Source organism: Talpa occidentalis, unplaced genomic scaffold (assembly GCF_014898055.3).
Source record: "Talpa occidentalis isolate TD23 unplaced genomic scaffold, MPIMG_talOcc4v2.1 talOcc4.3, whole genome shotgun sequence".
Lineage (NCBI taxonomy): Eukaryota > Metazoa > Chordata > Mammalia > Eulipotyphla > Talpidae > Talpa > Talpa occidentalis.
The window spans coordinates 90,807,846-90,832,407 of NW_023603184.1; the positions used below are offsets into that span (position 1 = coordinate 90,807,846).

At 35.9% G+C, this 24,562-nt stretch overlaps 1 protein-coding gene and 1 long non-coding RNA gene across 2 annotated transcripts in view; one reads left to right on the forward strand and one right to left on the reverse strand.

Moving 5' to 3' along the window:
• Positions 1–24,562, forward strand: part of LOC119255855 (uncharacterized) — a 196,694-nt gene that overhangs the window by 63,687 nt on the left and 108,445 nt on the right. The gene's annotated exons all lie outside the window — the stretch shown is intronic.
• ACVR1C (activin A receptor type 1C) overlaps positions 1–24,562 on the reverse strand; it is a 70,861-nt gene that overhangs the window by 41,117 nt on the left and 5,182 nt on the right. Inside the window, exon 2 of the mRNA XM_037523364.2 lies at positions 663–893. Within this exon, the coding sequence (XP_037379261.2) occupies positions 663–893 (231 nt within the window). The remainder of the gene's footprint in view (positions 1–662; positions 894–24,562) is intronic.

Below are 24,562 nucleotides of genomic sequence, written 5' to 3' on the forward strand. Positions count from 1 at the left end.
GATAAATTGGTTCTTAATTTGAATTATTTGCTCCTTAATATCCCCCAAAGTTTTAGATTGCAAATTACTGATGAAAGGCAAGATTAAGATTTTTTTCAGGATCTTGTAAATTAGGATAAAATACCATGAAGTTGAGGAAAAGGCAGGGATATATCTGAACAATAATGAAGGGTCATACTCCAGTTTGCCTTTGTCTTTTTGCCATTGAATGCACTTGAGTGTGGGCAGATGGAGAAGATATGCAGAAGGTATCCATGTAAAAAAGGTTCTGTGTCTGTAAACATTCACAATCTACTATTTTCAGTTTTGCTCTTTTCTTTCTTTTTATTCCTGGCATACATTTCAATTTCTTTAAGGCAATTCATTATAAAAAAAGACAGTTCATAAAAAATAACATTTCACTTTAGACTCATTGATCACTTCAAAAAATACAAATCATGTGGACAAATTACTTCAAAAATGTTATGCTGTCATCAATGTCTTGACAGCCCTGTGCAATTAGAAATACTTAACTTCAGGTAGACGCTAGATCATTTTACCAGTAAAAAAAAAAAAGTAAAACAGATTTTCTTATTTAAAGAAACAAAAGCTTGATTTGCATCATGCTTATAATTTCCCAAGAGTAAAATTAAATCTGGAATCAACAAAGATAAACCTCTTACCTGTTGGAAGGTGCAGTGTTATGTTGTTGCAAAAATCTGTGAAGCAGCATTCAGTTTTGGTAACATTGTTGGAACTATGACAGAAGACTTGAGCATTTAGCTCTGGGAGTGAGACACAGGACTTGATCACCTGTTCCTTTCCATTGGTTAGCATAACTGAAGCCCAACATGCTCCTTCTGTTTGGCAGGTGAAGTTTGAAGAGTCACACAAAAGACATACACACTTCAGACCTAGAAAGTATAAGACAAAAAGCTTTAAGATTAACGAATCATGCAAATTTATTTCATAATTTTTAAGTATAGAAATACAATCCTAATGAAAACCAAGGGAATTTTTAAATAAACAGCACTGGATAAGCACATGCTAATGTGGATACTGCCTCACAGTCATGTGTTTTATTAAAATTTTTGCTTATATTTTTGTGAATTTACTGTTACTACTATATTTTAAAACAACTTTCTCATCTATGGTCATATTCCTCCTTTTTAAGCTCTAGCTGTTTATTCCCAAAACAATAGCTCCTATAAAATAATGTATGCACAGCAACAAGGTGCGCTGTCCAGCATCACTTGCAGGACTTTAATATGTGATTATAGCAAATGTGTTCTGTTTGTTTACCCTTTTTTTTTTTTAAAGATTTATTTATTTCTGCATACAAGAACTGGGGTACAGGCCAGAGGTGTAGAGGGTGAGAGGATTCACCAGAGACAGCGTGGGGAACAGAACAGGCAGATTGACTAAAAACACTGCTGAGGGGAGCAGCAGGCGAGCCAGGAGAGGTCTGCTGTGCCATGTGGGTTGCTCCCTGGCCAGGGACCGAACTTGTGCTGCAGTGGCTGTGGATAGCTTCATAGGTTGTGTCTTAACCCCCTGAGCCACAAGGGAGGCACCTATTTACCCTTTCTCTTTTTTTTTTTTTTTTAATCTTAAATTTTATTTTTATATTCCCCCATACAATTGCAAACGCCCCATTCTGACCCCAATCCTTCCCCTCCCGCCCCCCACCCCCCAAAAAGTGTCTCTGGTTCATAGTTTTTTGTTGATTTTGATTTTCACTTTCTTATATTCATTTTCCTGGTCCCTTATTTAAGTTTTCTAGATTCCTGCTATGAGTGAGACCATCCGGTATTTTTCTTTTTCTTTTTGGCTTATTTCGCTGAGCATGATCCCTTCCAGCGCCATCCATGTTGCTGCAAATTGCATGTGTTTATCTTTTTTGAATGCTGAATAATATTCCATGGTGTATATGTGTCACATCTTCTTGATCCAGTCATCTATTTTTGGGCATTTGGGCTGTTTCCAAAGCTTAGCTATTGTAAACAGTGCTGCTATAAACATAGGGGTGCAGGTGCTCTTTGGAATTGATGTTTCTGTGTCCTTTGGGTAAATACCTAGGAGTGGAATTGCTGGATCATATGGAAGCTCTATGTTTAGTAGGTCCAGAAATCTCCACACAGCTCTCCATAGTGGTTGGACCAGTTTGCACTCCCACCAACAGTGCAGGAGAGTTCCTTTTTCTCCACACCCTCGCCAACATTTGTTGTTGCTAGTTTTTTTAATATGTGCCATTCTCACTGGTGTGAGATGGTATCTCATGGTAGTTTTGATTTGCATTTCCCTGATTACAAGTGATGTTGAACATTTTTTCATATGTCTGTTGGCCATTTGCATTTCCTCTTCAGAGAAGTTTCTTTTTAGCTCTTCTGCCCATTTTTTGACTGGATTATTTTCTTTGTTGTTGCTGAGTCTCATCAGCTCTTTGCAGATTTTTGTGATCAGTCCTTTATCATTAGTGTTGGGTGCAAAAATGTTCTCCCAGTTGGTGGGGTTTCTCTTTGTTTTTGTTATTGTCTCTTTTGCTGTGCAGAAGCTCTTTAATTTGATGTAGTCCCAGCTGTTTATCTTTGTCTTCACTATCACTGCTTTGGGTGATGTGTCTGTAAAGATGTCTTTGATGTGCAAATCCCGTAGTGTTTCGCCTATATTTCCTTCTATGTATTTTATGGTTTCAGGTCTTATGTCTAGTTCTTTAATCCATTTTGAGTTGATTTTTGTGTATGGTGTGAGGTAGTGGTCAAGCTTCATTCTTTTGCATGTAGCGACCCAGTTTTCCCAGCACCATTTATTGAACAAACTTTCTTTGCTCCAATGCATAGTCTTTGCTCCTTTGTCAAAGATTAGTTGACCATAAATCTGAGTATTTACCCTTTCTCTTAAACTTTTAAGTGAATATGATAAACACCACTGTAACCATAGACATTTACAGCTCTAAAAATGTGTGGTTATTTATATTTCTATTCTGTGATGTCTTAACATTGTTGTTATTGCTATAGTACTTTCAAGCATTGATGAGTCATAGTTCCCCCTTCTAGCTCAAGAATACATCTTAATAAGAGTACTAGAACAGAGACCATGACCTTCAGGCAGTTTTCTTTAATGAGCACATCTATTCTATAAAGCAAAAACACACATCAATAAAAGAATTTGATATGTCTACATCAACAGAACTTTCAAAATTAGACTTTGCCAAATTAATCTGTTTACCTAGTTTTCTCAACATTCCCTCGGTATTATACACCCCCCCATTATTAACTCTGTTAGCACAAAGAGTCCAGTGATTGTGAGTAATCTATTCAAATTGTATTTTAGTTATATGGTTTTCAAATAGTACAGTGTTAAATAAGTGCTTTGTATCACTTAATGAATTTTTGTTACATTATAACTGTCTTCCATTATTATTGCTAATGACTTAAAATGGAGCTAATTTTATACTCGTAAAATATTTGATACATAAATTATTATTTTTATACTGAACTTCAAATACCAATAGAAGAACAAACATGGATAATATTCATATGTAACTGTATGTGTTCTTTTTTTTTTTTTTTTTTTAAAGATTTATTTATTTATTTATTTATTTATACAAGCACTGGGTACAGTCAGAAGTGCGGGAGGGTGAGAGAATTCACCAGAGCCAGAGCGGGGAGCAGAGCAGGCAGAAGGACCGAAGTACACTGCTGAGGGGAGCAGCGGGCGGCAGGAGAGGTCTGCTCGCCATGTGGGACCCTCCTCCAGTGGCCGGGGAGCAGCCGGGGATCGAGCCGGCACTGCAGAGGCTGCGGGCAGCTTCACAACCCAGCGCTCAACCGCTGCGCCACCTGGGAGGCCCCTGTATGTGTTCTTAAGAACAAATTACATGCTGTCCAACAGAACTTATCTCTTCATTTGACTAATTTTTCTTGATTGGTAAAATAACATCCCTATAAACATTTTTATTACTATGTGCTAAGGGAAATACAGTCATAAAATAAAATACTATTTTATTATCTACATTGGACCAAACATAATAGCTCACTCTTCTATTTATTCCAGTGATGATCAATATAAGTAAATAAATGCTTTTGTTCATATTTATATACTATCAAAAACCCTTATAATCTAGTTTGATTAAGATTCAATAAAGCTAGATATATAGTATCCAGGTAGTTTAAAAATATCTTGTCACTTTTCTTGTGTGAAAGATAGCTCATAGACTGAGTATTCATCCCACCCAGTCTTCTGATAGTGGAATCGCCCCTCTAGCATCTTCCAATTTCAATCTAACAAATGTCTTTAAACCCTGGTTATACTAGTTTTGTGATGTTGGGCATTACTTGACTACTCTGTGATTTCATTTCCCTATGTGAAAGATAGGAAGAATATACCTCTTCATAATGGTATTGTGGGACAAAATTAGTTGGTCTATGAAAATCCTTAGAATATTTCTGGTACACAGGAAATGCTATGTATACATTAATGACTATGTCTTCTCATACTGGAAGAGGTAAAGGTAGTTGTCTTATACAAATAATCAGAATGTGTTTGTAATCCATAGGGATGTGCACAGACCATTTAGAAGGCATAACAGAAAAATAGATTTCTTTCTGTTTTGCCAAGAGTGAATTGAATGCTCTCATTCCTTCAATGGTCCAGGTCAGACTCTAGACAGTCACACAGCAGGGTGGCACCTGGCAATGATTCAGAAAAAGAACTGAGGAAAAGACAAAAATGTCCCAGTCCTAGCTCTGTCACTAATTTGCTGATTGACTTTGGAAAAGATATTTAACCCTAAAAGGTTTCAGTGCCTTTTCCTGAAAATGGGAAATGAACTGGAATAGGGCAGTAGGTCCAGAAAGTGCCATTCAGTACCAATATTTTATGATTGCATAAATTCACGATTTATGGAAATTTAAAATTGTAAAACATGGAAAATCCGTTGACAATTAAGAAACTTAATCCACAGGGGTTATTCTTTACCCTCATAATTTAAAAAGCTGTGGCTGGGAGCAGTAACTTTACTGAAACACAATCTCAAACCATTTATTACTAGGCTCCTCATCAAAGTCTCCTCAAATTTCCTATTTCTGAGAGAAAAATAGCCTGGAAATCAAGGCAGGCAACTAAGAAATATGAATGTACTGAGTGACAATAACCATAAAGTACTCAACACTTAAACATATTTTAGTTTCACATGCATTTATCAGCGAATATAATTCCCAGGGCAACAGTGGAAGTTGGCTATCACTATCTCCATTTTATAGATAATGAAAAGAGGCTCAAAATGATCAAGTGACTGAATTAATGTGGCAGTTGTTAGACTACTCAAGCTAATATGCTAGCATAAAAAGACAAATACAGAAACTGTTCTCCCACCTCATCAGTATCTAGCAATAGTGTATAAAATACAGTTACAATACAATAGAAAGAAATTAATTAGCAGTGAACAGTTGAGGTTTTGATTTGCAGTGTTCTAATTACCTTTTTAAAATATTTTTAAAAGATTTATTTATGGATACAATGGCTTGGGGACAGTCCAGACGTGCGGTGGGGGGGGGGTGAGAGGATTCACCAGAGACAGAGTGGGGAAAAGAACAGGCAAACTGACTGAAATATACTGCTGAGGGAGCAGCAGGCAAGTCAGGAGAGGTCTGCTGCACCATGTGGGTTGCTCCTTGGCCAGCTGGGGATCAAACTCGTGCTTCAGAGGCTGTGGATTGCTTCATAGTTCGGTGCTTAACCCCTTGTGCCACCAGGGAGGCCCTGTCCTAAATAGCTTTTAAAACACAGTTGAAATATTAATTATGTTTTTCTATTGAGGTATAATTGGTATATAACATATTAGTTTCAAGTGTATAAAATGATTATTTAACTTTTTTACATATTGAGAAATAATCACAATAATTACAGTTAGTATTTTTCTACAAATTCTACCTACCTATTTTCTGAGGAGACAGGTGGTAAAATAAAGGTCAATATTGTGCCTTCATTTAGCATAAATAACCATACCTACCAAGTTGTTTAATTTTTGTATAAGGTGCAAGCTTCTAAGAAGCTAACTTGATACTTTATCTTTGAAGCACAATAAGCTCCTTATAAAAATGATTACATGATAGTTCTGACCAAGGAATAATCTGGGTACTTCCTGAATTTTTTTTTAATTTTATATACTTTTACATCATTTTCATTTTTGCACAATGTATGCATTTTCATCTTGGTTATAGTCCCCATACAATACCCACCCCCCTTATTTTGACCCTAATCCCTTCTCCCCCCACCCCAATATTTTTTAAAATTCTTTTTAAAAAGAAATTTTTTTAGGGCCTCCCTGGTGGTGCGAGGGGTTAAGCACCGCACTATGAAGCAATCCGCAGCCTCTGAAGCACGAGTTCGATCCCCGGCCGGCCAGGGAGAAACCCACATGGTGAGGCAGACCTCTCCTGTCTCTCCCGCTGCTCCCCTCAGCAGTGTATTTCAGTCTGTCTGCCTGTTCTGCTCCCCACTTTGTCTCTGGTGAATCCTCTTACCCTGCAAACCTCTGGCCTGTACCCAGCTCTTGTATGCATAAATAAATGAATCTTTAAAAAAATATTAATTTTTTTAGATTATTTTTTATTTATACAATAAATAAAAAGGTACAGGCCAGAGGGGTGGAAGGGTGAGAGGATTCACCAGAGACAGAGTAGGGAACAGAACAGGCAGATTGACTGAAATACACTGTTGAGGGGAGCAGCGAGCGTGTCAGGAGAGGTTTGCTGTGCCATGTGGGTAGCTCCCTGGCCAGCCCAGAATTGAACCCATGCTGCAGAGGCTGCAGACAGCTTCATAGCACTGCGCTCAACCCACTGCGCCACTGGGGAGGCCCTACTCACTGAATATTTAAAGGATATAAAATTTAGAAAACACTAACACAATTGAGAATTTCTAATGATAATGGCTTCAAGCATCTACTAAATCTCATTTATACCCATCAGTTGGCAGGACTATTCCACTGACAAAACATACAGAAAACTTAAAGAAACTTAAGATGTGTATCTAACATACAACATACTAATTTCCTACCAATCCACTATATAGTCACATTTGGCATATAATTAAGTTATATTTATGTCAGCCTTCTTAAACATAGAACTCTTGTGTTGACAATTAAAACATAGATGCCATTAGTGATTAGACTTATGCTTGCATATTTTGCTCTTTAAAAAAAAAAAACTTACATTGAGTCAGTGATACTAGAATATTCCATGACAGGATAAATCTGGTCATTAGCACACAGTAGTCCAGCCTTAAGTTTCTTTATTGAACCCTTTCCCTTTATACTGTACTTGAATCATATGGAAAGGGGTAGCAAATGAAGTTGAAGGAGGTAATTACCCATAATAAGGAGATCTATTAGATTTTTCCCACAAGGAAGATTGCACATTTCTTGTGTCTCCTCCCACCCTTGAATTATCCCCCTCTCCCCCCTTTTTGCCAATTAGTCTGTAAAAGTCAAGACATCTGTTACCCACAAGACATCTGTTACCCACATGAAACAAAGGATGTGCACATTCCTAACCAACCAGAAAATAAATTTTCATCCATGTGATGGCAAGCAAATTTACATGTGATGGCAAGCAAATCCTGGTGTCCAGAAATGTAAAAACCATCAGACAACATACACACACACACACACACACATAGATATATATGCATTTATATTCTGTTCTTATTTAAAAGTAAAACATTTGCTTGGGAAATGTTCATTGTTTTAGAATTAGATAGGATTTTTAGTAAGTTGATTTTGTATTACCTAGATTTTGAGTCTATATGCTAAGATATCGTTAGACCAGTGTCTTGCATAAATTTGACACATAACCCTTTTCCAGACATTAGTTGATTCAATTTTGTTAATTTTAGAGCAGACGATTAAACACAAAATACTTTTTTAATACAGAAAACTGTTTCAAATTTGACCGACTGAATATGTAATCTCTTCATAATTTGCAGGCTTCTGAGTTAAGAAAAGGAACAATTCAAGCTCATCAGCTGAATATGAAAAGTACAGCAATAGGATAGGAGCCAGGACAACTTAGCACTTGTGCATCTGAAGGAAAGCCAGACAGGGTCAAAGGAATTCAGATACTGATCTTTTTCCCTTTCTATTCCTTTTCAAAATTTCATTTTCTTGTCATGCAGTCATTTCAAAGCATTTGTCTTTTTTAATTGTAAGGAAAAACAGACTAAAGGAAAAATTAGCAACTAAAATATGGGCAATATAAATACAAACTTTTTGGCCAAATGAGTGTTCAATAGAGATTCAACTTTTGGAAATTCTATTTGTTAGGCTGTAGCCCAGAAAATTCAGAACTCTAAATACATTGGAATTCAACCAACACAAAGGAAAATCATTCCTTTGTGCAAAGTGGCAATTACAAGCCCCTGTTCAAGATGGCCTGAGAAAGAACGGAACTTCCTAACAGGAGAAATTCTCTAACAGGAACTGCTTCCACGTCCAGGTGCCAAGCTCATTTCAGGAAAGGGCCAGCATATTTGTGTGTGCTCTGTTTTAGATTAAATCATATATATGAGGGTGACATTGGTTTACAACACTGTGTAAGTTCACACCACAAATGTATGTCATCACATCATGCCCACCACCAAGACACCAATAATCCTCCACCATGATTCACTAACGCCCCTCCACACTGTTCTCCATTCAACATCCTCCCCTTCTGATAGCCTTAGTTCTGCAGTCAGATTTCATGGCTTTGTTTTGTATTGGTTTTGTCTGTTCCTGTGCTTTGTTTCTTTACATTCCCCATTTGAGTGATATCATTTGGTATCTGTCTTTTCCCTTCTCATTTATTTTGCTTGGCATAATACACTCCAGTCCCATTCGTGCTGTTACAAATGGAAAGATTTCATTGTTTGTTTGTTTGTTTGTAATAGTTAAATATACCATATTTTTTTAACTACTCATCTGTCATTGGACAATTAGGTTGCTTCCATAATTTGGCTATATTTTTTTTTCCAGTTTATGATCTGGTCATTTTTATATATTGTACTTAAATCCTAAATTTTCATGTAATTTGATTATGATGTGAGATAACATATAAATCTCTTTCCTTGATGGTTAATTCTTAGATTTAAAAAAATCACTTATCAAAGATTATTGTATTAGGGTTCTCCATAGAAACAGTGGGGTGTATATGTGTATGTACAGAAAGCTTGAGAGAGAGATTAATGTATTTTAAGAAATTGGCTCACTGATAATTCAGTTTCAAAGTCTGCAGGTAAGCCAGCAGATCCAGGGAAGAACTTATGTTGTAATTCAGGTCTGAAGTCAGTTTTGCAGACAATTACCTCCTTTTCTAGGGACCTCAATTTGTTTTCTCTTAAAGCCTTCAGCTGATTGATTATGCCCACCCATGGAGGGTAATCTATTTTACTCAGTGTACCTATTTAAATGTTAATCCCATCTAAACAATACCTGCACAGCAACATTCAGGCTAGTGTTTGACCACAGAGCTAGGTGCCATGTTCTAGTCAAGCTGACACATAAAATAATGACCAAAATTTTTACTATATGGAAATGTTTGGTAAGAGTGAAAGAAGGGTAGGAAGGAGGAAAAAGAAAAGATAATTCTCTAAAGTAATTATATATACAATTAGAGGACATTATGATAATGTGGTAAACCAAATCAGGGGGGTATACAAGGTTGCTAGACTATAGAGACTGAGCACCCTTAATCTTGCTGGGGATAGGGACAGGAGCAGGCCAGAGTGGCTTCTCTGAGGAGTACAATTACTCTTCACCATTTCTTACCTGTATCCCTCCCCTATTCAGAGTACCAGTCCCACCCCACCCTCTGAGTGGACCTCAAAACCTCCAACTGTAGTAGTACTCATCTACCAGTCAGTGGGGTTTATGTCTCCTGTTGTGGAACTGAAATGTATGAGCACTAACCTGATCCATCTTGCCAACAGGTTCTTATCTCACCCATTCCCCAGATGGAACTCCATTTGCAATGTCAACAGGCCTCTTTGCGTATGTGGCCCCATCATCACAGGGTCACGTGGGCCCTGCAAAGAACTGGGAAGGTCCTGCCACCTTCCCTGGAGTTGCAGTGCTGGGCTCTGGGGTTACCTCACAACCCCATGCGTTTTCAGGTCCTGCCTGAGGTGACCAGACTGTCGTGCTTTCAGCTGATCTTTGGAGTGAGTGAACACTGCTTCATCAGCTCCTGGCTCTCACTGCCCACTAGATAGTTTTCTGGTACACAGACTGGATACCATCTAGCAGTAGCACATAGGCTTTTCTTTATAGAATGACCTCACCTCAGAAGTAGCATTTTCTCCTGCATTTCAAAATACATGTCTCCTTAAAATAGAAATAAGAATCTCACAACCTTAGATCTCTGCTAAGATTTTGAAATAAAATATAAAGTGTGTTTAGAAACAAAACAAGATAATTGTGAACTGAATTACTTTTTCATTGGAAAAGTGGCCCCTTTGCTTTCCAGCTCCCTAAGTATCACTACTCTGTATTGGGGGAATGGCTTTGAGAGCATTGCTTGCTAAAGTGGGTTTTATTGAAAGAAGGCTTTGCTTGCACCCAAAGATTCCAGCCATCGAAATATTGCAGTGAAGTCTACAAATTATAAGAAGAGAAAGAAGTGACCATTAAAGCCCTTATTATGATTTGCCTATTTAGGTCACATTGACCATATAGCTGTTATTTGGTGTTCACATAAAATTATACTCGATAGTAGTGGCTACCACATTTGGAGATTTCACTGAACAATTAAATTTCACAAATAATTTTGGAACTCGAACAAGAATTGCACTGAACTTTTGCCTTCCCAAAAAAGCATCCTGAAAAAGAGCACTTTTAATACCATCATTTAAAAAAAAAGAAGAAAGGGTATTATAATAACCAATTAAGGAAGAATATAAATCTCAAAATTAAGGACTTTGCCATGATCAATGATATCTTTTACATTTTTCAATTATTGTAAAACATAATTGTATTTTATATGTTAAATTTCTATTTCTCTTTTTCTATTAGAAATTGTTGTGGTGATAGGGCAGAAGGATCAAAAAAAGTACATCAAAAAGTGAAGGTTAAGTGTCCCATCTATCCCTATACTTTTTAATCACAATCAATGATCATGATCCACATATGGAAGTTCTCTATTTTTACTCAACATGGAATGCTGTGAAAAACTAAAATAAGCTAAAAAGAAACAGCCAACCCCCCAAGCTACAAAGAACACTAGTAGTTAGGAGATCAAGTATCTGAATAACAAGGAACTTCTTTGCTTAGTGAATGGACTGCTGGGCCTTCCAACTCAATTCAAAGAGCTCACACTAGGCAAATCTTCACCTGCTTAAAATTCATCTTGTAAAGTCTCCATTGGTACAGAGGCACAGATCTTCACACTGTATTTGATCTATTTACAGGACTCGGAAGATACATATATATATATATATATATATAAATTCTGGATTATTATAGATCTGAGTTCAATATTTTGCTTGTCAAATCTATGATTTACTTGATGGAAAGCTGTTGATCTGGAAAACATTCTCTCATTTTAATAATGTTTCCATGGGAAATTATTATCAATTATGGCTATATTATTATTAGCCAATTATAGCTAACTCCTAGAGGTGCAGGAATTCTGATCCAGTCCAAGTGTGGAGACCTGGAGTTCTAATCCTAGTTGAGGCATCTGTGTCCTCAACTGATCTGTCCAAGAAAGAATACAATGAGAAATGTCTAATGTCCTTTCCAGTTCCAAAGTTCTATAACCCTAAGAGATTAACATATTGATGTCACCATGCAGCATCAGAAAGAGCAATATGAGTGAATGCATACCCAGAGAACAAAGAAGTTTTTGTCCTATAATCATGGTTCACAAGACTATTCTGGAAAATCTTGTATCTGTCTGATAAAGACTGAAGTAATCATAGTTCATACTTAAGAGACTCTAAGACTTAGAAGTCCAGTTTTGTGTTTTCATTCTTCATGAATTAGAGAATATGGAAACTGAATAGGATAGGATTGTAGAGAATTTAGAAATTAAAGGAGAACATGTGACATAGCCAATCTATTTGGGAAATACAAAAGGTTTTAAAAGGTTTTAAAAGGTAAGGAAGTCTGACTTGTTTAAAGGAGTCAATTTAAAAGAATCAGTAAAGAAAAAATAAGTAATAGAACTAAAATAATATATAGACAGAAAAAGAGAACTGTCTTAAGTTTAGGATGAAAGTAGGAAAAAAAAAATTGAAAAGTTAAAGTCCTCAAGAGTTCTCAGGGGCTCACTTGTCAGACATTTTTATCACAATCCACTGTTATTCATTTATATGATCAGATATGGTAAGGAATAGATAATTTTCAGTCTAGAAATAAAAGGAAACTATCCAAAGTAAAAAACTGATCTAACTAAAAATAGAGTGGCATGTGAAAAGTTGAAAGTGGAAGAAGAGGGCAAGTGATTTAGAAGGAAACTTTTTATAAAGGCTGATCCCAATTGGGCCTCCTTCTGATAGTGACCCCAAGACTCAAAAGATTTAGCTTAGATAATATGAAGAACTCCTATTGTACAAGCATAAAAAGGCAGGATCACCTGCCTCTCTAATCAAACAAGATGGACAGGAGTGGGAACTGAAGTATGAGAGACAAATTCTTAATTCTTACACTCACAATGTTTTAAAAATATGTAATTCCCAGACTTCTACGGATTATCAAAGTCTGCTTTAGAAGATGGGTTGCATGACTTCCCCTGGAACTGTATTTTCCTTTTGCCTATCAAAACATTATTAAACAAAATAACTGTTTTTTGTTTTCAGCTACACAATTTTATTTCTAGATATAAAAGTGAGAAATGGGGCCTCCCCGGTGGCGCAGCGGTTGAGTGCTGGGTTGCGAAGCTGCCTGCAGCCTCTGCAGCGCCGGTTCAATCCCCGGCTGCTCCCCGGCCACCGGAGGAGAGTCCCACATGGCACGCAGACCTCTTCTGCCGCCCGCTGCTCCCCTCAGCAGTGTACTTTGGTCCTTCTGCCTGCTCTGCTCCCCGCTCTGGCTCTGGTGAATTCTCTCACCCTCCCGCGCTTCTGACTGTACCCAGTGCTTGTATAAATAAATAAAAATAAATCTTAAAAAAAAAAAAAGCTTCCACAGCTTCCTAAAGAATTTAAAAAAAAAAAAAGTGAGAAATGTAAGAAATCTGAGCACTCAGAGAAGTCTCAAATAATTCATATTAACCAGAATACAAGGAAAGTCTGTAGCATGTTGTCCTGAGTTTTCCTGCTTCTCTTGTGATAAACCAGGATAAAACAATTAAAAAAAAAAAAAAACTATGGCAAAAGCCTTATCTTTTTTAGCTCTGATCATCTGAGTTTAACATTGTGGGAATTCACCAAGGTGTAGTGAAAGAATCCTGTGCTTTAGAAAATCTTTATCTGTAGTTGAAATCCTGAGCAGCTGCTAGACCAGCCACCTCTCTTAATGTGACCACACTGGTCAAGCAGGAAAAGTAACTCCTATCTCCCAGGGCTTTTATGTGATTAAGAAACATTTTATATAAAAACGTTTAACACAGAGATGTTTTTAAAAATTATAAACTGCTGCTATTGGAACTTATTCAGACTTCCACATTCAAGGTCTAAACTCTACTCCCTAAAAATAACTTGCAGATTGAGACTTTTAGTGGTGAACTTAGTGTAGTGTATATACAGGTTGGTTTTTAATAATTTTAAACACCTGAAATTTAGATAATTTATAATGTAATGTTATCTTAATAAAAAAATAATTTTCCAGTTTTCCAACTATCCCTTCTTAACTATTTCTTTGGTAGCGACACTACCACACTAAGGTAATAAAATCAGCAGGTCCAAAACAAAATAAACATTTTTTTCAAAACAAAACTTTGGCATGTGAACATGATGAAAACATAGATGTATCTAGAATATTAACACTCACATTGGTTACTAAACTATTTTTTTCCTCTTGAATCAATTATTTTTTGAGTATCAAATTAGAAATTTTAAAATACCTGAAACAAATGAAAATGAGGACATAACCTTCCAAAACCTATGGGACAAAGCAAAAGCAGTAGTAAGAGGAAGTATATAGCAATATAGGCCCACATAGAGATAATAAAGACCTCAATTAATCTTATCTCTCATCTTAAGGAACTAGAAAAAGAGTAACAAACAAAAACCAAAAGCCAGTAGAAAGAAGGAAATCATAAAAAATTAGAATAGAAATAAATGGTATAGAAATCAAAAAGACAGTCCAAAATATTGGTGAAACCAAAAGCTGATTCTTTGAAAAAATTAACAAAATAGGAAGACCTACAGCGAGGCTCAAAGAAAAGAAGAGAGAAAGCTCAAATATTATCAGAAATAAAATAGGAGAAGTTACAAAAACAGATGTCTCAGAAATTCAGAGGATTTTGAAAGATTACTAAGAACATTTGTATTCCCAGTAAATTGAATAACATAGAAGGGATGACAAATTCTTGCAAATATACAAACATATGAGACTGAAATGAGTAAGAAATGGAAAACCATAGCAGCCCAATTTCAAGCAAGGAAATTGAAACAGTAATAGTCTTAAAAAAATAAAAATAAAAATAAAAAAAAGCCTGGGACCAGACAGTTTCACAAGTGAGTTCTATCAAACTTCAAAGAAAATATAATACCTGGGGCCTCCCTGGTGGTGCAGGGGTCTCAGTGTTGTCATAAGTTTGATCCCTAACCAGGGAGCTAACCCACATGGCACAGCAGATCTCTTCTGTCTCGCCTGCTTCTCCCTTCTCCCCACAGAACCCCTAGATGGCGCAACAGATCTCTTGAAGCTCCCCTCAGCAGTGTGTTTCAGTAGATCTGCCTCTTCTGCTCCCTACTCTGTCTCTGGTGAATCCTTTCACTCCCTGCACCTCTGGCCTATACCCCAGTTCTTGTATGCATAAATAAATAAAAATAAATATTTTTAAAAAGATATAATACCTATCCTGTTCAAACTCTTTCAAAAAAAAATGAGAAAGAGGGAATACTTCCAAACACATTTTATGAGACTAATATTTCCTAACACCAAAACCAGGCAAAGGCAAAACTAAAAAGACAACTACAGACCAGTTTCCCTTTGTAGAAATAAAAATCCTCAACAAAATCTTTTTTGCTTCCTTTAGAGGAAAGAAAGTTTATTGAGGAGAAAAGGAACAGAAATAAAAGTCCTCAACAAAATCTTAACAAGCATAATTTAACAATGCATTAAAAGGACTATACACCATGACCAAGTGAAATCTGTAGTAGAGACACAGGCATGGTTAACATACAAAAATCAATCAACACAATTAGCCACATCAGTAAAAGGAAAGTTGAAAACAATATGGATATATCAACAGATGCTGAGAAAGCATTTGATAAGATTCAACATTCATTTATGTAAAAAAATAAAGGGGGAATAAATGGAACATACCTCAACATAATAAAGGCCATATATGACAAATTCACAGCTAACATCTTTGTCAGTGTTGAAAAATTGAAAGCTTTTTCACTAAAATCTGATATAAGACAAGAATGTCCATTTTCATCATTACTATTCACATAGCATTGGAAGTCTGACCTAGAAAAATTAGGCAAGAGAAGAATATAAAATAAATCCACATTGGAAAAATAAAAAAGTAAAGCTATTTTCAGATAGAATGATAATAAGCACACATAACCTTAAAGATTCCATTAAAATACTAATTGAAGCAATAAATCAGTTCAGCAAAGTGGCAGGATACAAAGTCAATGCACAAAAATCTGTTGTCTTCCTATATGAAAAGAATGAGCTATAAGAGGAAGAAATTAAGAAAACTATACCATTTACAACTGTATAAAGTAGAAAATAACTAGAAGTAAACTTAAAGTGGGGGGGTGGGTTGTGAAGAATCTATTTTTAAAAAAACTATACGACATTGTTACAAGAAATAGAAGTCACAGAGAAATAGAAAGATATTTCTTGTTCTTGGAATTTCTTGTTAACATTGTCAAAATTGCCATACTACACAAAGCAATATACAGATTCAGTGCAATCTGTATGTTTCAATGGCATTCTTCAAAGAAACAATATTATTGAAATTCATATGTAAACACACAAGATCCCAAATAGCCAAAACACTCCAAACACAAAAGAGGAAGAATGGTAGTACCACACTCCCAGACTTCAAACTATACTACAAAGCTATAATAATCAAAACAGCATGGTACTGGAACAAAAACAGGCACATGGACCAATGGAACAGAATTAAGAGCCCAGGAATAAACCTGCCCCTATATGGACAGTTAATATACAACAAAGGAGCCAAGAATATACACTGGAGCATGTAAAACCTCTTCAACAGATGTTGCTGGGAAACTAGACCACATCATGCAAAAGGATAACATTAGACCATTTTCTCACAGCATACACAAAAATCACCTGAAAACAGATGGAAAAAAAAATCCTGGATATAAGATCTGAAATCATAAAATATATAGAATAAAATAGACAAAACACTCCATGACATAGACCTCAGAGATGTCTTTGTGGGTTCATCTCCAGCAGCCAGAAAAACAAAAGAATGCAAAAATCATCAAACCAAATGGAAGAAAATATTTACATCATTCATACAAACATCATTCATCCAATAAGGGGCTAATACAAAGCTCTACAAAGAACGCTTACAATTCAACAAAAAGGAAACAGAACACAATTCTAAAGTAGGCAGAAGAGCTCAACAGGCACTTCTAGAAAGAAGACATACATATGACCAAAAGGCACATGAAAAAATCTCTTATCAATTATTGGAAATGTATCAATAAATCAAAACCACAGTAAGATTCCATCTCACCTATGAGACTGGCCCATATCAAAAAGAGCAGAAACAACAAGTGCTAGTGAGGAAGTGGTAAAAGGAACCCTCTTACACTTTTGATGGGAATGTGAACTGGTCAAACACCTATGGAAAACAAGGGGCTTTCTCAAAAAATTAATAATGGATCTATCATAAGACACAACATTTCTTCTCCTAGGTATCTACCCAAAGAATACAAAATCACTAATTTGAAGGAAAACATGTACTCTCATGTTCATTGCCAAGCTATGGAAACAACCTAAGTGCACCAAAAAATATGAGTATATCAAAAAGATGTGGTATATATATATATATATATATACAACTCTATACCAAAAAAGATAAACTCTTTCCATTTGTGATAACATGGATGGAATTGGAGGGAATTTCTGCTAAATGAAATAAGTCAAAAGGAAAAAGACAGGGCCTCCCCGGTGGCGCAGAGGTTGAGCGCTGGGTTGCGAAGCTGCGCGCGGCCTCTGCGGCGCCGGTTCGATCCCCGGCTGCTCCCCGGCCACCAGAGGAGGGTCCCACATGGCGCGCAGACCTCTCCTGCCGCCCGCTGCTCCCCTCAGCAGTGTACTTCGGTCCTTCTGCCTGCTCTGCTCCCCGCTATGGCTCTGGTGAATTCTCTCGCCCTCCCGCGCTTCTGACTGTACCCAGTGCATGTATAAACAAAACAAACAAACAAACCAGCAAACAAATAAATAAAGCATGCCTCTATAAAAAAAAATAAAAAAAAAAAAAAAGGAAAAAGACAAATACTAGATGGTGTCACTAATATGTGGAATATAGATAAACCAAACAAAGTGTCAGATAAAGCCAACCTAAGAAAACCCCCAGAAATCTGGCTATAGAGGCAAATAGAGGGAGAGGGGAAGAAGAAAGGGTGAGCACATTGTGGGGAGAGAACAGAATGAAATATAGGGATATAGTAACAACACATTAAGGGGGAATCCTATACCTCTAAATCACAAGCAAGGATGTAAAGCAATATTATCTGAATTAACAAAAATAGATGATTTTCATATTTTTCTACACTTTTTCCTAATTTCCTGTATGAACACAAATTAATGCTATAATTAGAAACTAACAGTTATTTTGTTAAAGTCATTTCTTGTTTCAAATTGTTCAGTTCACAGGAAGTCAATGATATCACAGGGGTAACTGTAGTCAACTCTTCTGCATAGGCCTTTAAAATAACACTGATGGTGGAGTCTGGTGATACCACATGTCCATAACCATGTTACTCCATAGATTACAGCAACTCTGTTTTCAAGAGCAACAGTTGGAATTCATGGACTGAAAATAGGCTAGCATTTTTCAAAGTGAGGCTGTCCTCGAAAATTCAGATAGATGAGTATCAAACAATAACTTTCAGTTTAATCTGGGAACTTACCCGATCTCTAGGACATAAACCAACAGACTAAACTAGCATGATAATGTTTCATGAATTTTCCATTTCATATTTTAATTTGTCTTGGAAGAGGGTAAAAACAGACATAGTGACTTTCCCTGTATGTGTAGAAGGCAATCAAGAAAATGCTGACTGCCCACTGTGTGCACTACCCTAGACCAACAAGGGGTATCTTTAATCTGACTCAGCAAAATGAAGTTTGTTAATGCATTAATGAATCTGTGTATAGACTGTAGATGCAAGCAAAATTCTCCATAAGCGAGCTTAATGCTATAGTTAACCAGCAAAAAGAGACCAAGCAGCCCATAAGTGCTCCCTTATAGGTGATAAATGACCTTTCAAGTTGAAGCAAATGCTTTCACCTAAACTAGCAAGTGAGAAATGCTACATTTACAGTGGGCTTTATCTATGTATAGATAATGTCCCTCAATTGCAATTTCCTTTGCTAAGAGAAGAAACCACTACTCCATGCTAATGAATGGAAACTATGCTAGTTTATCCTAATTTGATTTAATTTCTATCTACCATATGCCACTATATAGACTAAAGATGATACATACAAAACACTTTCAATATGATAGAAATCTCTTACATAGAAATTATATCAAAAAGTATATCAATTATTTATAATTTATAAATATTTTTGTTTGTAAATGTTTTAAGTGCACATGACAAAATAAAATAGTACAGGAAGAATTAAAATGAACAGCATCTGTCTAGTGACTCACATATCCTCAGTCTGATTTCCCAGGTCTACCTACTTGTAACTACTTTTGTTGCTGTTCTTTAGGACATTTTCTTAGGGAATTAACTCCAAAAATGTTCTTTGTTTTTGATAAACCAATTTGAAACATTATCTGCTGACTTCCTGATTAATATAATATAGGGCTTAATAGTTCAGATATCCTCCGATTTGGGGAGGAAGGTCAGGTTTATTAGGTTGTAATTTACATATAGTAATATCCATCCTGTTTAATGTGCAATTTTGTGAATTTTGACAACTGCAGTTCAATCACCCCATACTCTTTTGTAGAAAACTACTCCCACCACCTAGGCACTGGCAAGCAAAGATGTTGTCTCTTCCTATGTTTACCTTCTCCAGAATGTCAAATGATTGTAGCCTCTACATTCTGGCTTCTGTTATTTGCCTTAAATTATCTGACATTCATTTTCATGTTATAATAAACATCATTGAATGAATGTACAAGTTTGCTTATCCATTCACCATTTAAATGACATTTGGTTTCCCCCCTTCCTAGTTTTTGCTGGTTGGGAATAAACCTGTAATGAACATTAGTATCAGATTTTTATATGAAATAATTTTTACTTCTCTTCAGTAAATATCTAGAGTGGGAGGACTACATTTTATAAGTGTATGTTTAATTTTATAAAAAATTATTATTTTTTTTTCCAAAGTGGCCAAAACCATTTTATATTTCTACCAGTAAGTATGAGAATTACTTAGCATTTGTGCTAACACTCTGTATTATCATCTTTGGTTTTTGTGTGTTTGGCCTAACCAAATATGTATCTTGTGAGTATTGTCTTCCAACTTGCTTATTTTTTCACTCTCTTAATAGCATCCTTCATAGAACAAAAATTTTTAATTTTGATGGATCCAACTTATCAATTGTTTCTTTTATGGATCATGCTTTTGTGCTCTCATTGGTGAAATGTTGCCTACTTTAAGATCAAAAATTTTTCTTCAGTGTTTTCCTTTGGAAGTTTTTATAGTTTATATTTTATTTTTAGGCCTATTGTACATTCTGAGTTAACAATTATTAACATACAAGGCAGGTTTTGGAGTTCTTTCTTTTCCCTTTGGTCTATGGATGGCTAATTATTCCAGCATCATTTCTTTAAAAAAAAATCCTTCCTCTAATTATCTCTATCGTTTTTAAAAAATCATTGATAATATATTTACGGATAACATATTATGGAGTTTTTATCATAGATGTTGAGTGTTATCTTCTGGCTTTTATGCATCAATTGATATTGTCATATGGTTTTTCTTATTTAATCCCTGAAATGGTAAATTGAGTGGTATTGTTTGACTTTTATGTGCCTATTGACATTGTCATTTTTGATCTTGTTTAATCTACTGCAATGGTAAATATTATAATTTTAAATATTGAACCAGCCTTGCATTCCCAGGATAAATGTCACTTGATCATAATGTATTTTTTGTTATTGTTGGATTAAATTTGATAATATTTTTCTAGTTTTGGTTTCATTGTGATATGTCTTACAAAATGAGCTGAAAAGGGTTCTTTCAATTTCCATATTCTGAAACAGTTAGTATAGAATAGACATTTTCCTCCCTAAGATTTTTGACAGAATTCAGTGAAGCTATCTGAGACTGGAGTCTTCTCTGATAGAAGTTTCCAACTTTTAAACTATAAGTAGTCTTTGAATCATTAGGTATATATATTTCTTCGTGTTTAGTCCTTGGTAGTTTGACTTTTCAAGCAAATTGTTTCTTTATCTAAATTTTCTAATTGGGACCATGAAAGTATTTAAAATATCTCTTTACTTTTATGTATGTAGGGTGAGTGGTGATGTTCACTCTTTCCCTTTCAACTGATAATTTGTGTATTTCCATTTTTTCCTGCTAAATCTAGCTAAAGAGGAATCAATTTTATGATCTTAAAAAATGTTTTTGTTTGCATTTTCCTTAATGTTTTTCTATTTTTAAGATTATTTCTTACCTTTATTATTTCCTTACTTGTTTTGCTTTAACTTTCTTCTTTTTCTCCTATAAATTTCATTCTAATCACTGCTTTATGTATATGCCACAATTTTTGTTTCATTGTATCTTCATTTTAATTCAGTTAAAAATACCTGATTTTTCTTTTGAATTTTACTTTGATTCATGGGCATTTCAAATTGTGTTGCTTAATTTCCAAATATTTGAGTGTTTTTCAGATAATCTGCTATGGGTGATTTCTAGTTTATATTCAGAAAAAATACTCTGATAAATTTACTAGGTTTGTTCTATGATCCATCTATGATCCATCATATGATATATCTCAATTGGAGATAATATTATACACTATTAAATAATGTATATTCTGTCATTCATTGGTTGGTTGGAATGTTTCATAAATACTAATTCAGTCAAGTTGGTTAACAATATTTTCCAGGTCTTATATAAGCTTGCAAATTTTTGGTTTCCTTATCCCGCCAATTATGAGAGAGGAGTATTGAAAATCCAAAATATAGTTTTGTCTGTTTCTCCTTTCAGTTCTAATTATTGTTGTTTAATGTTTTGAAACTCTATGGTTAGGTGCAAATACATTTAAGATATTATATCTTCTTGGTGAAGTGATTCTTTTATCATTATTCCTCGCAACATTCCATTTTCTGAAATATATTTTGTCTGTTAAGATAGCCACTGTAGTTTTCTTATGATTAGTGTTGGCATGGTATAACTTTAATCACATTTTTACTTCTATTCTATTTGTGTCTTTATAAAGTACACGTTTTTAAAGATTGATTTATTTATGCATACAAGAACTGGGGTATAGGACAGAGCTGTGGGGGGGGGGTTGCGGTGAGAGGATTCACCAGAGACAGAGTGGGGAACAGAACAGACAGATTGACTGAAATACACTGCTGAGGGGAGCAGTGGGCAAGTCAGGAGAGGTCTGCTGTGTCATGTGGGTAGCTCCCTGGCTGGGTATCGAACTTGTGCCGCAGTGGCTGCGGATAGCTTCATAGGTTGTATCTTAACCCCTTGCACCACCAGGGAGGCCCCCATAAGGTACATTTTTTTTTTTAAAGATTTATTTTTATTTATTTATACAAGCACTGGGTACAGTCAGAAGCACGGGAGGGTGAGAGAATTCACCAGAGCCAGAGCGGGGAGCAGAGCAGGCAGAAGGACCGAAGTACACTGCTGAGGGGAGCAGCGGGCGGCAGGAGAGGTCTGCACGCCATGTGGGACCCTCCTCCGGTGGCCGGGGAGCAGCCGGGGATCGAACCGGCGCTGCAGAGGCTGCGGGCAGCTTCGCAACCCAGCGCTCAACCGCTGCGCCACCGGGGAGGCCCCATAAGGTACATTTTGAATGCACTTTATATTGAAGTGAATTTCTTATAGCCGTCTTTGTTCTGTCTTTTTTTCAAACCCAGTTTGACACTCTCAGCTTTATAATCGCTGTATTTAAGTTACTTACATAGTTGGATTCCCTACAAGTGATTGTTATGTGAGCACTATTGATGATAAATTACTAAATATCCAATTAGACTGATCAAGTGGAAAGACAGAAAATTCAACTTCCCATTGGCAGGAATATAAGAAGGGAGCACTACAAATCCTATAGATATTAAGAAATTAATCAGGAAGTGTTATGTTAAAGACTTTATGACAATGTCAGTATCCAAAGCAGAGTTCAGTAAAAACAAATCTAAAAGAGTATCTTCATCTTGATTTGTCACAATTACTATCAATTCTTTTAAATTGGTCCGGTTATTTTAATGAAGTCCACTTCTCTAGGCAAACAAACAAAAGGCAATGTCTTTGTAACTAATATAGCTAGAGAACAGCTGAAGGAAATATAAAGAGAGAGAGGGGTTCAATTATGCATTTATTTTCCTGTAATGAATCTTCTGCTAATCATAATTATTTAGAGTTTCCAATTTACAGTGTATTGTCTATAAAGTGTCTACTTCCTAGAAATAAACATTTCAGATTATAAGTGGAATTGGGGTAGGAAAGCAGTCTTACTATGGTTATCAGAGCAGCCAGATATTCACAGAGGAGATCTTTCCTCTTGAAGAGCAATAATGGGGATGGTAGGGAAGGAAAAAAATAACACATTTCTAGGAGAACAGGCCAGGAAAATGTCATCAGATAAAATTGTAAGATGTGATGACTTAATACTCTTTAATGTATTTGGCTCTGTTTTAAAACAATCTGGTTCCTTAAAGCTGCGCTAATCTGGATTACCACCCTCTGCGTTAACATCTCTTGGATAAGCATACATTTATGAAACTAAACATTTTGCATTAAAATGATCATCGTCCAAATTCTGATTAATTTTTTCTAATTATGCTTTTATCCACAGAGTATTCATTTCGGTCAATAATGGTAGTTAATGAAAAACTTAATTTAGGCAACTTAATCCACCATACAGATATGGCGTCTATCTGTGTCATTTTACCTCCTCATGAGATAAGGATGACAAAATAGATTAGAAGAAAACCTGTGCATTTCATTTTCAAAATTACAGCATCGTAATCATTTTCCCGAAGTGAAAAGTTTAATGATAAAGTAGATTGATCTAATTTGGGATGCGTAAGTCACAGGCAAATTTAAATTATTTTAAAAAATAATAATAAGCCAAGCTCTTGAGTCATACTGAATGATTCACCCTTGAATTCTTGAGGGGTTTAATTTAAAACAGTTCCAAAGAAACAGTATCTTCACATACCTACTCTAAAAAACAGAAGAGAGTAGAAGAAAAGGTTGTTTTAGAGGAGAAAAAAGTGAAGAATTGGAACAGAACAGAAACTTGTTCATCTGGTTGATTAATCAGAGAGAATGAATTTAAGAGGCACTTGATAAAGCAAAGGAATATCCCCTCACAAATAAGAGGAATGCTGGCTTCTATGAAAATAAAGTCTTCCTTATCTATTTCACACTCCTACTCCTCTTCCCTCCTTTTTTCTTTTTACTGGATCTCTAAGTCAGAGGAGCAGTGATTTGTATTCAGCTTCCAGGGAACCAAGAGGCCCACGTGCTTTAATGATCCAGCTCTCAAAGAATGCTAAAGGCACAGGGTGCATGGTCACAGCTCTGTCTTCTATCTCTTCTTTATGCCAAGTATGGGAAGGGTAGCACCAGCTACCATGTAGAAAAGAACCAGTCACCTGCCTTTATAGACTCTACACCTTTACCCTACTTAGCAGTAGCTCCTAAAACTACTACCTGGAGAATTGCCAAGAGGGCAGGACTAGCATGAGGTATTTGACACAGTCGGGCCTTGCCTCCATTGCTTTGGCTTCATTTCCCCTGATATTGCACAGCCTTTCAATTATGCTATCAGAAATCAGGATTCTGGTTCATCATAGCACTGCCCTTTATCTTTAAGCTATTTATTTGTTAAAAGTTTAGAATACATGCAAGTTGTGGGAAGCACCAGGCAACAAGAAAAAGGTACTTTGTTTTATTTCACCTCCCCTTTTTAGATATTCCTATTAATGTCCCCTCTTAAACTAGAGGAAAGGCACAGCTGAGCCAAGACAGTATTTAGGTATTTCTAGCTCCCTCAGCAAAAGTGGCCTTTCAGTA